The following is a 21,046-nucleotide window of genomic DNA, read 5'->3' as shown; positions in this document are numbered from 1 at the left end:
TGAAAATCAAAAACCTATCAACTTCCACTTTAAATATATCCAATGACTTGGCTTCCACAGCCATTTGTGGCAATGAATTCTACAGATTCACCAACCTCTGGTTAAAGAAATTTCTCCTCATCTCTGTTCTAAGTAGATGTCTCTCTATCCTGAGGCAATACCGACTGGTCATAGACCCCCCCCCCATAGGAAACATCCTCTCTGCATCCATTCTGTGTAGATATTTCAATATTCAATAGGATTCAATAAGATGCACCCTCATTCTTCTAAACTTTGGCAAGTATAGGTCCAGAGACATCAAAAGCTCCTCATACATTAACCCTTTCATTCCTAGAATCATTCTTGTGAACCTCTTCTGGATGCTTTCCAATGCCAGCTAATCCTTTCTTAGATAAGGGGCCCAAAACTGCTCACAATACTCCAAGAACAGTCTAACTAATGCCTCATAAAGCCTCAGCATCACATCCTTACTTTTATATTCTAGTCCTCTCAAAATAAATGTTAAGATTGCATTTGCCTTTCTTACCACTGACTTAACCTGCAGGTTAATCTTTAGGGAATCTTGCATGTGGACTCCCAAGTCCCTTTGCACCTCTGATTTTCTGCCCATTTGGAAAATAGTCTGTGCCTTTATTCCTTCTACCAAAGTGATGACCATACACTTCCCCACACTGTCTTTCATCTGCCACTTCTTTGCCTATTCCCCTAATCTGTTTAAGTCCTTCTGCAGACTCCCTGCTCCCTCAAGACTACCTTCCCCTCGACCTATCTTTATATTGTCCAGAAACTTGGCACAGAGCCATCAATTCAGTTATCCAAATCGTTGACAAATAATGTGAAAAGATATGGTGTCAACACCAATCTCTGCGGAACATCACTAGCAGTCAAACAGAAAACACCCCATTAATTCCCACTATTTGCCTCCTTCCAGTCAGTCAATTTTCTATCCATGCTAGCTTCTTTCCTGTAATACCATGGGCCCTTCTCTTATTTAGGAACCCCATGTGCGGTACCTTGTCAAAGGCCTTCTGAAAATTCAAGTAAACAACATCCACTGACTCTCCTTTGTCTATCCTGCTTGTTATTTCCTCAAAGGTGTTCAACAGGTTCATCAGGCAAAATTTCCCCTTAAGGAAATCATGGTGACTCTGGCCTGTTTTATCATGTGCCCCCAAGATTTTATCCTTAATAATGGACTCCAACATCTTCCCAAACACTGGTCAGACTAACTAGTCTTAACTTCCTTTCTTCTGCCTCCCTCCTTTCTTAAAGCGTGGAGTGACATTTGCAATTTTCCAGTCTCCCAGAACCATTCCAGAATCTAGTGATTCTTGAAGGTCACTACTAATGCTTCCATAATCTCTTCAGCTACCTGTTTCAGAACCCCTGGGTGTAGTCCGTCTGGTCCAGTTTACCTTCAGATCTTCCAGCTTCCAAAGGAAATGACAGATCCTGTCACAAAGTTTCACGAGCAGCTATTTAACATTAATTGGCAGAATATCTTATTGCTAGAAGATTGAAAAGGATCAAAACCAGGCTAGAAACACACCGGGTGTCAGAATGCATCTGTGGACAGAGTACCAGAGGTAATATGCTTCAGCTCTGAGACCCTTTGCCATGTGTCAGACCATAAACGTTAATTCTGTTTCCCAGATGCTGCCTGACATGCTGAATGGTTCCAGCATTTACTGTTTTTCATTTCAGATTTCCAACATATGCAACTTGTAAAAGGGATAAACATTAGCTCTATTTGTCACATATACATTGAAATATCAAAATGTACACTGAAATGCATTATTTTGTGTCAGTAGAGTCTGAATATTGTGCTGGGAGTAGAGTGCAAGTGTCTTCACACTTCTGGTCCCAACAGAGCAATAATTATCAACGACCAAAAACCCTGTCAGGATGCTGGTGAGAAGAGCCATCCCTGTCAGGTATTTCATGCACAGGTGGAATCTCAGGGAGGTGTAAAAGGGATTACAAAATGTGGAATTATCTTCCAAATATCGCAGCTAAGTTGCAGACAACAGACATAAAGTTGTAGAACATTCAGATTATACAGGCTTGGTGACAACTATACAGACTGATGCATAAACATCACTTATCCCTTTGTGATTAATGCCTTCATGTCGCCTCAAACATCCCTCAGTTTCCACTCCTCCCCTCCTTGTCTGAGAGAGGAAGAGAGACGCAGCATGTGAGGTGTGTAAGAGTGGAGGGAGGGTCACTGTGTGAGGGAGAGAGCAAGTGTATGAGGGAGAAGAAAGAGTGTCGGTGTGTGAGGGGGGAGTGAGTGAGTCAGTTTGTGAAAGAGGGTTAGAGAGTCATTGTGTGTGTGTGTGTGAGACAGAAAGAGTCAGTGAGTGAGGGAGAAGAATTACTAAGTGAAGAAAGTGTGAGAGACTCTGTGAGGGATAGTCAGCAGAGAAGAGAGTCAACATGCGAGTAAGAAAGTGTCAGTGAGTGAGGGAGAGACAGTCGATGAGTAAGGGAGGAAGTGACTGTGTTTGGCAGGGAGAAGGTGAGTTTGAGGAGGGTTAATCAGTTCCTGAGGCATCTCCGGACACTAATGCTTCCGGCTAAAAGACTGAAGTTGGATCTAATATTGCGATGTGTACAATTTTTGCAAAATTGCAATTCAGTTTGGTGCTTTGGATGGTGCTATTGAACAAGACTAAATAAATTATTGAAGCTGTAATATCACACCACATAGGAGAGATTAAGTACAGTTCGTAAATGTAGTGTAACAAAGAGCTATTTATTTATAGACCACGCTTGTTATTGCAGTCATTGCCGACTGCTACAAGCTATAACCTGACATCAGTGAAAGGGGATTAAGTATGCACGGGAATTGCATCTTAATGAGGTGTGAACTAACAAGTACACACCTGCTTCTGTTTGAAATATAGAGAACACATAACATGTTGGAAGCAACAAGCTTGTAATTGACAATAATGGAAATGATAATTGGTTAGTGCATTTGGGCTGATTTAAATGATTACACAATTTAAACATAGGTGGATAAAGAATGCAAACTGGAGGTGTTTGTTTAGTTTCTATTTAAATTATTACATTGTCCATGAGTAGAATGACAGTAGATCGTTCCACTTAGTGCACAGGGATAAATCTTTATTCTTTATTCTGTATTTATAATTCTGAGATAAAACGACAAACTCATTACTAGAATTACTTTCTACCATAGTAGTTGCAATTTTCTATTTGAAATTATAAATTTAATGGATCTGCACTGGCTGCAGTTTAATGTCCGAGGATCATTCACTGAAGCTGTATAATATTAGATCTGCACTACCTAGTATTTGTCTTTTTTTGGAAGTTCTATTTTGTCCATATCTCATGGATGAACTGTATAGTATTAACTTGGTATATAAAGCAATTGCTGACTGTCCCAGTAATGCAGAAGCCTAAACCTAACAATCACCAAGGCAGTGTGAAGTCACAAAGTAGTAATGACTAGAATACCCTCTTAAAAAACCCATCAGGTTCACCATGTTCTTCCCTGGATGAAATCTTTCTCATAGAACAGTACAGCACAGGAACAGGTCCTTCGTCCCACAATGTTGTGCCAAATCAATTAAGTTAGTAATTAAATGGCTAACTGAACGAATCTTTTCTGCTTACACAATGTATATATCCTTCCATTTTCCTCACATTCATGTGTCTATCTAAATGTCTCTTAACATAGAACAGTACAGCACAGTCTCAGCTTGGTTTATATCTGTCCTGGGCCCAACATATTGATGCAATTACAAAGAGGGCATGACAGCAGTTGTACTTCATTGAGAGTTTGGGGAGAGTTAGAATGTCATCCGGGTGACTCGCGGGTTTCTGCAGATGTGCCGTGGAGAGCATTCTGGCTGGTTGCAACACTGTCAGGTACGGAGGGGGCCACTGGACCAGTATCGGAAAAGGCCGCAGAGAGTTGTGGACTCTATCGGTTCATCATAAGCGTTGGCCTACCCAGCATTCAGAACACCTTTGGAGGGTGGTGCCTCAAGGGGGCAGCATCCATCATTAGGGGCCCTCATTGCCCAGGACATGCCCTCTTCCCAATGCTGCCATTGGGAAGGAGGTGTGGGAGCCTGGAGATGTACACTCAGTGTTTCAGAAACAGCTTCTTTCCCTCCTCCGTCAGATTTCTGAACCCATGTTTACTACCTCACAATTTTTTTTCTTTTTTCTTTGCACTCTTCTTGCATTACTTAATTAATTCAATTTTATATATAGTTTGATTGTAATTTATAGCTTTTAGAATTATTATGTGTTGCAATATACTGCTGCTGTAAAACAACAAATTTTACAACAGTGATATTAAACCAGTTTCTCATTCTGTTTCAGATTTGACAACCCAGAATTGTGAATCTATGAAGTGCTGTGGTCCATCAGCAGTGGTGAGAGTGTGTAGCAGTGCAATCTGTAAGCTATGATCTGTCATTTTCCTCACTCTGCTAATATCGACAAGGACATCCAGCTTCTTTCAGTGAGGAGAGAGGAGAATGCTGGGAAATAAGGTGCCAACCTGGTGAAGATGGTGAAACAGAAAAAGCAGCATGCAGTACCAGAGATAAGTGATCTCACAATGATTGGATCAGATCAAAGCTCTGTTGTTTTGTTAGTTAGGACCATAAGACGATAAAAACATAGGGGCACAAATAGGCCACTTGGCATTTCAAATCTGATCCACCATTCAAACTGATTTTTAAAACCCCATTCTCCCATTTTCTCCCGGAAACCATTAACTGCTTTACCAATAAAGAATTTGTCAGTATCCGCTTTCAATTTATCCAATGACTTAATTCAAAGCCCCCTATGTCAGTGAGTTCCACAAGATTCAACACACTGTGTCTGAAGAAATTTGTTAGTTCTAAAGCAATGACTCTTTATTCCGAGTCTGTCTGCTTGGATCCTCAATTCTCATATTCATAGATAATACTCTTCATTTCCACTCCATCCAGCATTTCAGTATTTGGTAGGTTTCAATGAGATCTTCCCTCATCCTCCTGAATTCCATTGACTAGAGACCCAGAGACATCAAATACTCCTCATAAGCCTTTTATTTAAGGGATCATTCTTGGGAACCTCATCTGGACAATCTCCAGGCCCAGCACATTCCACCTTAAACACAGGGCCTAGAATTGCTCATAATATTGCAAATATGAATGCTGATGGAAAATTAAACTAAATGGGAGGAATCTCCTTGAAAACATTCATCTTTAATGACAGTGGGGTCTGGCATGGGACTGTAAAGACAAGGCTGAAACATTTGTAGAAAGAAATGCTAAATGAATGATCCATCTCAGCTTTCTCCTTCAATCCTTAACAGTACAGAAGCATTCCTCCAGCAATTCCATTCACTCCACCTAATACTAAAGAATGGCTGTGAGCATTTGATTCAGCAAAGGGTCTAGACCATAAGACCATAAGACAAAGGAGCAGAAGTAGGCCATTCGGCTCGTCGAGTCTGCTCCGCCATTTTATCATGAGCTGATCCATTCTCCCATTTAGTCCCACTCCCCCGCCTTCTCACCATAACCTTTGGTGCCCTGACTACTCAGATACCTATCAATCTCTGCCTTAAGTACACCCAATGACTTGGCCTCCACTGCTGCCCATGGCAACAAATTCCATAGATTCACCACCCTCTGACTAAAAAAAATGTCTTCACATTTCTGTTCTGAATGGGCACCCTTCAATTCTTAAGTCATGCCCTCTCGTACTAGACTCCCCCATCAAGGGAAACAACTTTGCCACATCCACTCTGTCCATGCCTTTTAACATTCGAAATGTTTCTATGAGGTCTCCCCTCATTCTTCTAAACTCCAAGGAATACAGACCAGACAATACCTCAACTGTAAGACTGAAGACCTGCTCCTCTAGCCCAGAACTGATATAACCTGGCATCTTCTTGTTCAATGTGAAAAATTGCCTGGTTTGTCTCATTCATTTTGCAGGATAAATTTTGTCTGGATAACTACTGTGCTGACTACTCTCAATCATCATTAAAATGACAGAAGACATCATCAGTTCTGCTACCAAGGCCTTCTTATTCACTAGGGTTTCATCAGGGTCACTTCAGCACAATCTTTATTTCAATATGCAAGAAAGAGCTGAATTCCAGAGAAGAGGTGAGAATGATTGATCAAGAACTCAAAGCAGGATTTTAATGAACGTGGCCTCAAGGCATTGTGGTAAATCTGAGGTCAATGAGACGAAAAAGAGCTCTAATGATTAGAGTATTACTTCACAAAAACAATATTAGCTGTGGTTGTTGGAGGTTAATCATCTTACGCTACGTCCACATAACGCCGGATAATTCTGAAAACAAAGCTTTTTCTCTTCGTTTTGACCCTCTGTCCACACTAAAACGGTGTTTTCATCCCTCGAAAACGGAAATTTTCAGAAACGGTTTCCAGAGTGAATAAATCTGAAAACGCCTAATATCCGTTGTAGTGTATACAGGGTAAACGGAGAGATTTAAAAACACTGTCATGACAACACCACAACAACAATGCTTTTTCTGCTTCTGCTTGGTACTGCGCAAGCACTGCCGTACGGCTGTTATAACGCGCAGTCGGTGTGAACAGTGTGAGAGTTAAATTGTAAAGTGAGCTTTTTTGACTATTTAAAAACGCTGTCATGACGTGCCGGAACAGATGTTCGTTGTTTTAACAATGAAGTGAAGAAGCGAATAAGTATACCCACTTCGCCCTGTTTTCTGTCCTTGCTTGTATGAAGGTGGCTTACCTACTTATGCAAGTACTTCTCTGACAATAGATGTGTAACAGCCTAATGTAACATTGTATGGAAATACAAGATAATACTGATGCAAACATGTTTTATACATTTAACAAGGTGCTTTATTAATGCAACAGAGTTAGTCAGTATTTCAATGTTCGTCGTCAGCCTGGTCATACTGTCCGTGAACTCCCTGTCAGTTGCCTCCATACGCTCCAGTATTTGTTGTTTTTTAGTTTTAAGTCCTCCTTGCCAAGAGCAATTCCTTTGAAGTTTTTCTACTCTGTAACTGGACAAACACGCACTAAGTATACCGTTTCCTCTTCGCTTGTTTTCTGTGTGTCCTGCGTTTTTACTCAAAACCGGCATTTTCAAAATTATCCGGCGTAGTGTAGATGTAGCCTTAGTCCCAGCACATCACTGCAGGAGTTTATCACAACAATATCCTAAATGCAAAGATCTTTAGCTACTTCATCGATTTGGTCATGGCTAAAACTAACTTCTGCCTGAACAAGGGTCTGGACCCATTGCAATTTGCTTACTGTCACAACAGGTCTAGAGCAGATACAATCTTACTGGGTCCCCACTTGGATTTGGACCACCTGGACAACAGCAAATTAATTATAAGTCAGGTTGCTGTTTGTCAGTTACAGCTCATCATTCAACACCATCATCCCCTCAGTTTCAGTCAACAATTCGCTCGTTGGTGAGGCAGCACCAGGTTCAAAAAGAGCTCAGAGCCTTTTGGAACTTTTTGGTGGGCTGCAGTCATCGTGAGCACTCATTTGTTGGCGAGGCAGTGCGAGGTTTTAAAAGAGCTCGGGGCCTTTCTGAACTTTTCAGTGAGCTGCAATCACAACAGTCTCTTAGGCACTTGGCAGAGGCCAACAAAAAGAAGAGGCGTAAGCAGAAAGGCTATTGTTGGACTGGGCCGGTGTCAGAGTGGTCAGGCTTTGGCTCAACAGGCTTCAATGAAAACAGGCGTAGGCTAGAACTTAAGCTTGAGAAGTTAGAGGTATAACATGTGGAGGCAGGATGGTGCTTAAGGCAGTGGAATGCTCCTCTTGTAAGATATGGGTTTGCAGGGTACCTAATAGCCTCCCTGTTGTCTAGATCTGTGGGAAGTGCATCCAACTTCAGCTTGAGATTGACAAGGTCAAGGAACAGCAGCTGGAGCTGGCTGTACTGGTGACCATCCAGGAGGCTGAAAACCTCATGGGTGAAACTTTTACTGAGGTGGTCAGACCCAGATAGTAGATGAGTGAAAACCAGAAGTAAGGGGAGTAAGCAGTCAATACAGGGTTCCCCTGTGGCCATTCCCTTTCGCAACAAATATACCCCTTTGGATAGCGCTGGAGGGGACGACCTATCAGGGCACAGCAGCGGCAGCCAGGCCAGTGGCACTGTGGCCGGCTCCGAGGCTCACCAGGGAAAGGTGATGTCAGACAGAGTGATAGCGATTAGAGGTTCGATAGTTAGGGGGACAGACAGACTGAAGATTCTGTGGGTTTTGAAAGAGACACCAAGATTGTATGTTACCTCCTGGGAGCTAGGGTCCAAGGTGCCTCAGAGTGGCTGCAGAAGATTTTCAAGAGGGAGGGTGTGCAGCCAGAGGTTGTGGTGCATATTGGCACCAATGACACTGGTAGAAAGAGAGAGGTGGCCTGTCATAGTGAGTATAGGGAGTTAGGAAAGAGGCTGGAGTGTGGGACCTCTAAGGTAGTAACCTGTGGATTACTCCCAGTGCCACGTGCTAGTCAGGAGAGGAATAGGATGATAGTACATATGAATGAGTGGCTGAGGGACTGGTGCAGGAGGCAGGGTTTCAGGTTCCTGGATAATTGGAACCTTTTCTGGCACAGAGGTGACCTGAACAAGAGGGACGGGTTACATCTAAACTGGAGGGGAACCAATATCCTGACTGGCAGGTTTACTAGTGCTAGTCAGTAGGGTTTAAACTAGTTTGGCAGGGGGATTGGAACCACAGCACCAGGTCAGAGATGATAAACTTAGAGCATCGATCAGTACACGGAACTATAATGTTGTGGCCATTACAGAGCTTTGATTAAGAGAGGAACTGGAATGGGTTCTTAATATTCCAGGGTTTCAATATTTTAGAAATGATAGAGAGGGGGTAAAAGAGGTGGAGGTGTTGCACTACTAATCAGGGACAACATCAGAGGGGTATAATGGAAAGCTCATCCACTGAGTCTGTATGGGTAAAACTCAAAAGTAGGAAGGGTGCAATCACCCTGATGGGATTGTACCACAGCCCCCCCCCCCCACCTCTCCAATAGCCACTGGGACATTGAGGAATTTATATGCAGGCAGATTAAGGAAAGGTGTAAAAGCAACTGTGTTGGTGTCATGGGGACTATAACACTCTAGTATAAACTGGGACAAGAGGTTTAGAAGTGGCAGCAGAATTTATTAGGTGCACCCAGGTGGGTTTCTTATACCAATATGTAGATAGTCCAACAAGAGGAGTGACTGTACAGGACCTGGTTTTGTGTACGAGCCTGGCCAGGTGACCAACTTTTCAGTGGGTGAACAATTAGGGAACAGTGATCACAGCTATAGCAGGAAAAGTATGGACCTTGCAGGAGAGTATTAAATTGGAGCAGGACAAATGACAAGAGCATGAGGCAGGAACTAGAGAGAGTTAATTGGGAACAGCTGTTTTTTTGGCAAGTCCACATCTGACATCTGGAAGATGTTTAAGGACCAACTGCACAGAGTACAGAACAGGTATGTTCCAGTCAGAAAGAAGGACAATGACAGTAAGGTAAGAGAACCTTGGACATTGACAGAGGTTATGAATTTAGTCAAGGAGTAAAAGGAAAAGTATGAAAAGCTTAGGAAGCTAGAATCAAACAGGGGTTTTGAGGATTATAAAGAAGCCAGAAAAGAACTCTAGGCAGAAATTAGGAACACTAGGAGGGACAATGATAAGTCCTTGTCAGGTAGGAATAAAGAATCCCAAGGCATTCTATACATATATCAAGAGCAAGAGGATAACTAGGGAAAGGGTAGGATCAAACAAGAATAAAGGCGGGAACAGTTGCATGGGTGTGGAGGACATGGGTGAGGTCCTTAATGAGCACTTTACATTATTACTTACCAAGGTTAAGGACGCGGAGGATAGGGAGATCAGTGCCGCGCATATTGATATGCTAAGGTATTTTGAGGTCAAGGAGGAGGTAGTGTTGGTTTCTGGTCACCGCATTATAGGAAGGATGATGAGGTTTTACAGAGGGTACAGAAGAGGTTTACCAGGACGTTGCCTGGATTAGAGGGCACGTGCCACAAGAAGAGGTTGGACACACTTGGGCTGTTTTTCTGGAATGGAGGAGGCTGAGGGGAGATCTGATAGAGGTTTATAGATTATGAGAGGCATAGATAGAGTAGATAGACAATATCTTTTTCCAAGGGTTGAAATGTCTAATACCAAAGGGCATGTATTTAACATGAGGGGGGGTATTTTCAAAGGTGATGTAAGGGGCAAGGTGTATACACAGAGAGGGATGGGTGCCTGGAATATGCTGCCAAGGATAGTGGAGAGGCAGAACATTTGAAACTTTTAGGAGACATTTAGACAGACACATGAATTTGAGAAATATGGAAGGATATGTATATTGTGTAGGCCAAAGAGATTAGTTTAACCAGCCATTCGATTACTAATTTAATTGGTTCGACATAACATTGCAGGCCAAAGAGCTTGTTCCTGTGCTGTACTGTTCTATGTTCTACACTTCAAAACCTGAGCCTTTGTACCTCCTTCTGCAACTTGACTTTCCCAAGAAGAGGCAGTCAGGAGAACACACAGCAGACCTCATTGAGAGGTTAGTGATTGAAAGGGTGAGCAGCTTCAGGTTCCTGGGTGTGAACATCACGGAGGATCTATCCTGGGCCCGATTGCAATCACGAAGAAGGCATGCCAGTGGCTATACCTCATTAGGAGTTGGAGGAGATTTGGATTGTCATCAAAGACTCTAGCAAGTATCTACAGGGGTACAGTAAAGAACATTCACCAGCTGTTATTGAGACTCCACGGGACTGAAGGATGCTACAGATATGATCATGGTGGAGCTGGCTGCAGAGAGCTTAGACTTGATCATTTCCATCATGGGCACAACCCGGAGGATATTTTCAAAAGGCGGTGCCTCAAGAAGGTGGCATCCATCATTAAGGAGTCTCACCAACTGGAGTATGCGCTCTTCTCAATACTCCCATCAGTGAGGAGGTACAGGAGCCTGAAAACCCACATTCAATGCTTTGGGATAACTTCTTCCCTCCGCCTTCAGATTTCTGCATAGTCCATAGTCTACTGCACTATTTCTCTTTAACACTATTGATTTTTACAAAACAGCCACTGAGGCTGCCGAGCGAGCCTCCAGATGCCTATGGATCATGAAGTGTGACCTGTGGACCAATGCTACTGGGACACAAGCCAGGGCCCTGATTGACTCTGGCTGGGTTGCCTTGGCAAGAGTGTTTGATGTTGAATGACTCAAAACAGCCAGTGACCCCAGGTTAATCTCTGTGATGTATCTCAGCACATCCTAGACTGTAATGCAGCATCATATTTTGGAACTTCTGCTCTTTTTTTAATGTCTGGCACTGCACTGCTGCCACAAAACAACAAATTGAACAACATATGAGTGATAATAAACTCGATTCTATTCTGATCAATGATCTTCCTTCCATCAGAAGGTCATGAGGCAAACTGTTTGAAGGTGACTGAACTGAGCTCAATGTTATTTGACAAAATTCAGGTACGTGTTAGTAAGTAGTAAGTAAATCTGTAGCGCCAAAGTGCTTCTCAATGCTGCCTCCAATGAGGGGTTGAATTGTCTGTTGAATGCCTGTTATCAACAACCTGACGGTTGCCACGACCATAAGCTCAACTGGATGAACCACAGAGACATTGTGTCTACAAGAGCAGGTACAGGCTGTGTATTTGTGTCTCACCTGCTAACACCCCAAAACCTTTCCACCATCTACAAGGAGTGTGATAGACAACTTCAACAATATTCCAGAAGCTTGTTGCCATCTAGGACAAAGCAATCCACTTCACTGATTTTGCATTCACCACCCTGAACTCCACAAGTGATGAATGATTGCAGTGTGTATCAGCTACAATGTGCATGGCAGGTATTTGCCCACACCTTTGTGACAGTACCTCTCAAACAGTAACTACCACTGAGAAGGATAAAGGCTTCAGATGCATGGGACGGGACACCACTGCTTGCTGACTCTGTTCCAAGGTGCACACCAGCCTGACTTGGAAATAAATTCTTGTTCCTTTATTGTTACTGGGTCAAAATCATAGGACTTCCTACACAATAGATGTATGAGTACATTCAGCAGGACTGCAACGATTTCAGAAGACTGCTCATTATCACAGTCAATAAATGTCAGCCTTGCCAGTAATGCCCAAAACCTGAAAAATAAATAAATGAACATAAACATGATTTTAGGATTGGCCAAGTCCATTGATACTAATTGGAACTGATGTGCCCATAGATGTCTTAAGAGGATGTTGCTTTTCTGTCTTTACAATATTCTATGGTTTTCATTTGTGGATTGTTACCTTAGTATTGTCCCACTGCTGGGTTTTCATCTGAGTGTTCAGAAGCTCGTAGGAAGGTTCCATTGAAGAAGTTTCTGTTTTTGGATATCCTGGGATCACATTATGCAACTGGAATCCAAATGTCAGCAGCCAACTGTTCACATCTGTTATACACAGAGTAACAAAATCACACATAAGCTCTTATTGTAATTGTATTTATGTACACACACCTGCTAACTATTCACCTCATTACAGGGATACCACTGAAAACCTGATAGTCATTAGCAACTTTCTTTAAAGATGTGGAAATGCATTTAGAATATTGCACACTGTTCTATGTATGGTATGTTAATTGGCAATTAACAGTTGTTTCAAATTTGGCGGTAAGTTATACTCTGTAAAATTACTTTTAGAAACAGGTTGCATTTCTTATACATACAAAGAAAGCAGATGTCTTAACTGGTTTTACATCAAGGTTGGAAAAAAAAGAATATCAAGGAGACAACAAGGAAAAAGACATGTGGATGTCCAAGGCTGAAATCCAAATGTACAGTTGAAGCGAAGGGGGAGGAACTGATCCATGAAAGCAAGAAGATGGCTGAAATGCTCAGGGACAACCAAAAAGGCAGAAAATGAACAGCTAGGTAAACAACACCACCCTCCACCCCATCACTACAGCGGAGGAAACTGAACTCAGGGAATTAAAAGGAAAAGGACTGTGTGAGGATGTAAAAAAAAAGAAAGAGCAAATGATTTCAAAACAGCAGCTGCGGAGATTTTTTGCCATCTGTTGATGACTTCTGGCTGGAACAGGTGCCTAGTCTGCTGGTGGGATTTATGAAATGGAATTAAAGTAACTTCTGGCTGGAACAGGTGCCTAGTCTGCTGGTGGGATTTATGAGATGGAATTAAAGTAACTTGGATTTCCTTTACAGATCAGTGGTTGAGATTAAAACTAAGTTCCCTACTCATGTGTATTAGATTTAAAATTGGGTCCCCAAAATAATAAACATAAGTTGTAGCCCAGCACAATATTTAAATATGTAACATTTTGACAGAACTAAATGCAACTAACATGAGTTCAGAAGTTTAAACTTGTAGTATGGTTGTTAGTGATTTGCAGCTGAAGTCTTTTTTATATAACAGCTGATTGAAGTTTAAATTAAGGAGCATTGTAGGAACAGTAATCATAATCCTATTATTTTAAGGTAGTTATGGATAAGGTAGTTAAATTGAGGGAAGGCTAATTATAATGATATTGGGCAGGAACTGGGGAAAGATGAGTTGGAGCAGCAGTTTTAGGGGTAAATGCACCTCTGACAAGTGAGATTCTTCTAAAGGTTTGAGTTCAGACCAGCATGATCCTTTAAGGATGGAAGGTCATGATCACGAGGTTCGGACACCTTGAATAACAAGGGATATTGTAAGTTTAGTCAAAAAGAAGGTAGAATATGTAAGGCCTAGGAAGCTGAAATTACACAGGGCTCTTGAGGAAGATAAAGTAAGCAGGAAATAACTTAAAACAAGGGATTAGGAGGGCTAAGAGGCTATGAAATGTCCTTGGTAGGTAAGATTAAAGAGAATCCCAGGGTATTTTATACATATATTAATAGCAAAAGAATAGCTAGAGAAAAGGAACAAGGAGAGAATTTATGGCAGAATAAGTCGGTGAGGTCCTTAATACTTTTGCACTGATATTCACCAATGACAAGGACAAGGTTGCAGGTGAGATAGGGAGAGGTATGTTGATCTTTGAGGACATAATATGCAGATATTAAGGAGGGGAAGATGCCAGGTGTCTTGAAAAACATTATGGTGGATAAGTGTCCAGTGCTTGATGGAATCATATATTCTGAATGAAAAGGTGGGTTGCTTCATTATTAAGTTTGCAGATGACGTAAAGATTACTGGAGTTGTGAAAAGTGAGGAAGGTGGAAAGATGACAGGACCCTTATGTACAAAAGGGATCTTGGGGTGAAAGTCTCTTGCTCTCTGAAAGTGGCAAAAAAGAACACAGATGGCATGTTTGCATTCATTGGCTGGAGTATTGAATATCACTGTCGTCAAGTTAAGTTGCAGTGACTTTGGTTAGACCATATTTGGAGTATTATATGCAGATCTAGCTGCACACTGGCGGAAAAAAGTGAGGGGTCTGGAGAGGCTGCAGAAATGCTCACCAGGATGTTACCTGAATTGGTGGGTTTTTCTTATAAGGATATGTTGGATAAATTTGGATTGTTTATTCTGGGGCCATCAGAGGCTGAAGGATGACCTGTAGAAGTGTATAAAACTATGAGGGGCAGACTCTTTCTTCGAGGTTGGAGATGTTAAATAGTAGATGGTATAGGTTTACATTGAGAGGGAAGAAGTTTAAAGGAAATGTGCAAGGCTTTTTTTTTTACCCAGAGAGTGCAAAGTGCCTGGAATATGCTGCCAGGGGAAGTGATGAAAGCAGATAGAAGAGCAACATTTAAGAGACATTTAAGAGGGTACAGACCATGAATAGGCAGGTGGGATTCATTTGATTGGCAGCATGATAGGTGTAAAAATGGTGGACTATAGGGCTTATCCCTATGCTGTACAGTTATAAGGTCTACGATTGGCCAGCACGGTAGCTTAGTGGTTAGCACAGTTGCTTTACAGAGCCAATGATCACCGATCTGTGTTTGACTCCTGACACTGTCCTGTAAGGAATTTGTACATTTTTTGCATGACCACACAGATTACCTCTGGGTGGTTCAATTTCCTCCCACATTCTGAAGAGGTACAGCTAGGGTTAGGGTTGGTGAGTTTTGGGCATACTATGTTGGCGGTGGAAACGTGGCAACGTTTGCGGGCTGCCCCAGCACAATCCTTGGACTGGGTTGGTCATGGATACAAACGATGCGTTTCACTGTATATTTCGATTTTCGGTGTACATGCGACAAATAAAGCTAATCTTTAATCTTTAATTTTTAATCTATGACAAATCTAATGGCCCACTGGCCTATAATTACTTCAGTGAACCTAGAGTACAAAATACAAGACCATTTTAAGCATATTTTCAATGCAAGTTAATCTTTTGCTTTTCTGCACTAATTTTAATTTGTCCTTGAGATAGAATCTGCCTTATTCTGCAGTATGTAACATTCACTGGCTGTGATACTCTGAATCTATTTCTGGAATCAATCTTACCAGCCATTTGGAAGTAACAACAATGTCGTGTCATGTTATTGCTGTATAATGTTGGTAAAATTTTAGAGAACTACAATATCCTTGTATGCAACACTAACAACATGCTGGAGGAACTCAGCAGGTCGGGCAGCATCCGTGGAAACGATGAGTCGACGTTTCCATGGATGCTGCCCGACCTGCTGAGTTCCTCCAGCATGTTGTGAGTGTTACTTTGACCCCAGCATCTGCAGATTATTTTGTGTTCAATATTCTTGTATGTACAGCATTCTGCAACAGAGAATTATTTTTCCTATAGTTCCATAACTTGCAGTAGAACTGAAATTCTTTTAAGTAGGCATACTTTGTTCTTTCTTACTATTTTAAGTTATTCCTTTAATTTTTATTATTCTTATTCCCATCTACACTGATATTCCAAAATTATATTTAAGAGTTGCAATTTTGTCCTACATTTCTCTGACACAGAAATATCTCCCTCTTATAAAACATTTACAGTTTAGAAAGTATTATAAATTATAAACAAGAGAGTAACAAACTATTTTAATTAGCATCACATTTCATGCCAGCAATTGATCAAAGAATCCTGGTTAGCTTGCTTTACAATGAATTAATTGCAGATCTTAGATAGGTGTTGCTTTTGTATACTGAAATGTAATGGAGGTATCTGCTTCATCCATCATGTGGCTCTTTAAGGATTATCTAAGTGCAGTTATCTGTGTGAAACAGAACACCTAATCGCTAAAACATTAATACATAATCTTTCTCACCTGTCATGTAGCATTTGATATCCTGTATGTTGCTGACTGGGTTGTTATTTTTAAACATGTACAAATTAAAAGGTACAAGAGTGTTGCTGAGCTGATTCCAAATACTGTGGTCGGGTGCTGTCCATCTCCCAGAAAGCACATCGTAATCTCGCCGCCCAAAGTGTATCAGTTTGGTAAGGGGATCATACAAGCCACCATGATAGCCCACAATGAGTTGAAAGGCAGGGTTTGTGTCCATATAAATTTCTCCGTACGCGGTGTAAGTGATCTGCTTAATCATTAAACCGGTCGCACTGAATACAGCCAATGGCGTACCCGTGTTGTCACAGGCAACGTAGAACTCAGCACCACTGCTAATTTCCATTGCAAAAAGATGGCCTTGAAGATCATAGTATAGAGATGCCACCTCAGAACTTGTATGATTATACATATGAGTCACTCTTGTAGGGTTACTCAGATCTGCATAGAAGAATTGCAAATACAACCCATAGCTGGTTCTACTTGAAACTCTTCTTCCAACTCCATCATATCGATAGTGCACTCTCCAACCATTTATTTTACTGTATGCTTTGGTAAGAAGACCAGCTGAATTGTAGTCAAAGATAACATTGCCTCTTTGGCGCAAGAACCCATCTGCATCTACTTTATACTGTATATCTCCCAGACGAATAATCCGGTCTCTCAGGTCATACCTCAGTGGAGTTAAACGAGCACTGTTGCCAGGGCTTAGCAAATAGAGATTTCCATTTAAATCATAGCTGTAGCGCCAGAGAGGTTTGTCATTCAAGGATACCGTCTGGAGCTGCCCGTCTGCATCATAATCATAAGCATATCTGGATGTATTGGCATAGGGGCCAACCTTCAGTTCTCGTTTTATCACTCTACCCATGTTGTCATATTGCACTGTCATCCAGTACATGAGTGATCTGAAAATTTCATACTGGACTTCTTTCACTCGTCCAAATGCATCAAAATGCTTTGTGTGAGTCATCACTGCAGTGGTGATGATTTGATTAATGTCATAATAAATAACACCAAATTTTCCAAACTGTTCAATTTTCCCAGACACATCGTCATACTGGTACAGATCAATAGGTAAAGGTTTCTCATTGATGACAGGTTGCATACTGGTAACCCGAAAGCTGTTGTCATAGTTATAATCAAAGCGAGCATTCACCATTCCCTCTTCGCTGAAGCGAAATATTTGTCTGTCAATAAGAGGGCCAATTTGCCTGAAACGTATCGTGCAAGTAAAGCCTTCATTTTGCAAGTTGACAGTCTTGAGCATACCAGCTGTTTCATCATAAGTGTACCCAATCCTTGTGGTATCATAAAGGATTTCAGAGAGTTTGGACAGCTTGCCATATTTGTAGAGTACACGACGTCCTGTTCCGAGGTATAAAGTCTGCAATAGCTGATCATCCTCTGTGAAGTCCTGAATCACTGAAGCATTTCCCTCTGGTGAGTTGTAGATGTTTCTATAATAGCCCACAGAACGGATGGTTTCCAGATTTTGCTGAGCTACATTTGGCATTGTTACAGAAGATAGGCGATCGTTTTTGTCAAATTCAAAGATGTACTGTCTCTGAGTATGTAGAAGCAACACCGAGGACTAAAAGAAACAGGAGAAATCATATTTTATGGTAACTTATCATGCAGCATGAATTGTAGGAATTCCATTAACTATTTCTTGTGCTTTTTCATAAAATGACATCAGTCAGCATGATCAGCTTAGTTAATTATAAGGTAAAATATATTCAAGTTCATGACAACTTAAATCTGTCACTCAGCCTGAACCGGTGTTTGGAATACAACTGCTAAGAAATTAATCTGATCTATATAAATCATGTTAGCAATGTATGTTAAAGTACACTAGCTGATATGAACCACATTTACACAGCATATTCAATCATCTCCTTGAGGAAGATAAAACAGAATGAATTAAGTTTCATTTACAGTTTTGAATGACTGGTAACTATATCATAAAACATTTAACAACAGATTTAAACACATGAGCAATAGTCTTCCATCACCACCTAGGAAATAAATTCCAAATGCTCAGCTGATGTCTATGTATTTGATACTTTGTACCGTCAAAGAGAGGCACTGAGGCAACTAATTACATTTAGAATTTTCTTACATGATTAGTCACCTTCTATGATTCTAATAAATAGCTCAGGTTTAGTATGTCTCTTCAGATTCTTATCATATTGTCATGACAGATATTGATTCAATCTATTAAAATAACAGAACCTATTCCAGACACGTTGAAGCTGGGTCCATACCAATGCCAATTGGAATAACTAGTTTCTAGAACAGAACCTTGGGTGACACATTGTTGGGGTAATTTCAATGCGAAGATTTAATGAACCAGGCAGACTTCAGAGGATACAGCAGAACACAATGCAAATCCACTAGGGGAATGTGACATTGCAAGTTATATTTGCAGAATTTATTTTTTGTGCCATGCTGAAGCAGTTTATAGCAGAACCTTGTGGAGTATATTTTAAGATCAAAAGATCCAAAACTCCGAAACTAAACAGGATGAAAATCATAGCTATAGAGTTTGCAAAACATTTTCACTTTCCTGTAAGTATTTTTCATTTTGGTTCGCTTACAAGAGATACGCACATTACGTTTCACTCATGACAAAATTTTAAATTTGAACCAATTAAGTGTAATGAAAAACTAATTAAGGTTATTGCTCCTAATGGTTTATCAATGGCTCTCTGATGGTTACAGAAGGATTATGCCTCTAGTAACTTTATTTAAATGATATTACTGTTGAATATGCATTCAAAATGTTTTTTGATTAAGAATTCCAGTTGTCAAACTCCAATAGATGTGTTAACCTCTTATGGAAAAGTGGGTCGGTGGATTGTTGATTCATCTTTCTCAAGATGTAAATTGTGTTACCTTAGAGAGAGATGAACATCACTGTAGTAGGACAGTACCTTTTCCAGATAAGTGTAGCTCCATGATTTTCCATCTGCAAATGTTCTGGATACGATCCTGCCTGCTTGGTCATATTCGATTCTCTCTGACATGGTTCCTCTCTGGATACCAGCCACCAGACCAGCTGATGAATATGTTACATTCACACCATTTAGTTTGCTGCTTGGAGACCACAGCGTAGGTCGGCCCAACTGATCATACAGGATTCGGAGGGTGAACTTACGATGGTCATCGTATATCTTTTCTGTTCTAGTCACACGGTCAAAATCCAAAGAGAGCAGATTCCGACTATGGACCTGTAAAAATAAATGGAAGACAGACACATGCATTTAACTCTCAAATTTGAACAAATCCTATTTGGCTTGTTACAGAAATATGGTGTACAGCTATGAATTCAGTTATTGTTTGCCCAAAGATAGTTTAAGTTCTTAAAATGTTATTGGAGCACACAATAGATAGACTAATTTCCCTGTAACCCATTTAAATTTAAGAATTATAGAGTTTTGATTACTCTTTCTCTTCGGAAGGAATTGAGTTCCATATTGTTGCTACATAAACTACGTAGAGTGCACTGAAGTACATAAGTGGAAAAACCTGGTTATACAGAATCCCTGTTGATTTTCTTGATGCTCTCCTTGTAAGTCAAGAGCTTTTCCAACAAAGGTAAAGGAGAAGGCTGCCCATGTATTGGCTTTGAAATCGTAGATGCTGAACAAAGTAATACTTCTAAACCTCCACAGTTGTTAATAGGTTCTGAGGTTAACCTCCAAGACTGTGTAGAATTTGACTATTTTGACTCTAAACTTCATTCCACAAAAGAGAAGCTTCATTTTTTGCTGAATGGCTTCACTGTATTAATAATGATACATACTATAGAAGCATAGCGGCTAGCATAAGCTTTATAGCATCAGTGATCAGGGTTCATGGCTGTGTTGGACTAGTAAGTTGCTGGCATGCTACTATGTCGGTGCCAGGAGCATGGCGACCCTTGCCCATCCTTGGACTGAATCAGTTACTTGCACAAATAATGCAGTTCACCGTATGTTCCAATGATTTGAAATCTTTAAAATGTTTAAAATTAAACTTTAAATGCTACTGAAAAATGAAGCAATCTTTAAGCTAAAGAACAGCTATAGACTGGTTGGTTCCCTACATGTAAACACAAGGCTGCTGTAATGACCATTATATAATGGAGAAATAACAGGAGTAACGGAGTCATACAGCTCTTTGGACCATCGTGTTGACGCTGACCATCTACACTAACGCCATCTATCAGCACTCAGTCTGCAGTCTTCTATGCCTCAGTGATTCAAATGCTCATCCAGATACTTCTTAAATGTTATGAGAGCGTCTGCCTTCACCACCCACTCTGACACTGTGTTCCAGATTCCAACCACCTTGAAAACATATTCCTCCTTGGATCTCCTTGAAATCTCGTACCCTTTTTCCTAATACTACACTCTCTAGTTTTAGACATCTTTGCTTATCAGGGAAAACTTACTTCCTATCTACCCTGTCTATACCCTTCACAATTTTGTATACCTCAATCGGGTCTCCACTTTGTCTACTCTATTCCAGTAAAAACAATCCCAACCTATCCAGTATTTCCACAAAACTCGAATACTCTATCTTTTGCAACATCTTGGTGATTCTCTTCTGCACCCGCTACTGGATCCTGGGGGCCAGCATATATTCTACTGGCCCTAAAGGTGTTGCTGATTATTATTTTGGGTATGCTGGAAAGCTGGTATCAGGACTAGATGCACCAGAAGCCAATATTCTCAACACAGAGAATAGGAACAGACATTTGGCCTTCCTTTCCAGCATA

At 40.9% G+C, this 21,046-nt stretch overlaps 1 protein-coding gene across 4 annotated transcripts in view; it reads right to left on the bottom strand.

The window, feature by feature from the left end:
- The window catches only part of tenm4 (teneurin transmembrane protein 4), an 806,559-nt gene that overhangs the window by 12,018 nt on the left and 773,495 nt on the right, over positions 1 to 21,046 (bottom strand). For all 4 annotated transcript variants that reach the window (XM_063053966.1, XM_063053965.1, XM_063053964.1 and 1 more), the window contains 3 exons: positions 19,218 to 19,514; positions 16,264 to 17,875; positions 12,347 to 12,489 (listed from right to left, as the gene is read on the bottom strand). In XM_063053966.1, coding sequence (XP_062910036.1) covers positions 12,347 to 12,489; positions 16,264 to 17,875; positions 19,218 to 19,514 — 2,052 coding nt within the window. The remainder of the gene's footprint in view (positions 1 to 12,346; positions 12,490 to 16,263; positions 17,876 to 19,217; positions 19,515 to 21,046) is intronic.

The sequence above is a fragment of the Mobula hypostoma genome, chromosome 7 (assembly GCF_963921235.1).
Source record: "Mobula hypostoma chromosome 7, sMobHyp1.1, whole genome shotgun sequence".
NCBI classification, from domain to species: domain Eukaryota; kingdom Metazoa; phylum Chordata; class Chondrichthyes; order Myliobatiformes; family Myliobatidae; genus Mobula; species Mobula hypostoma.
This window is presented reverse-complemented; position numbering and strand designations above follow the sequence as displayed.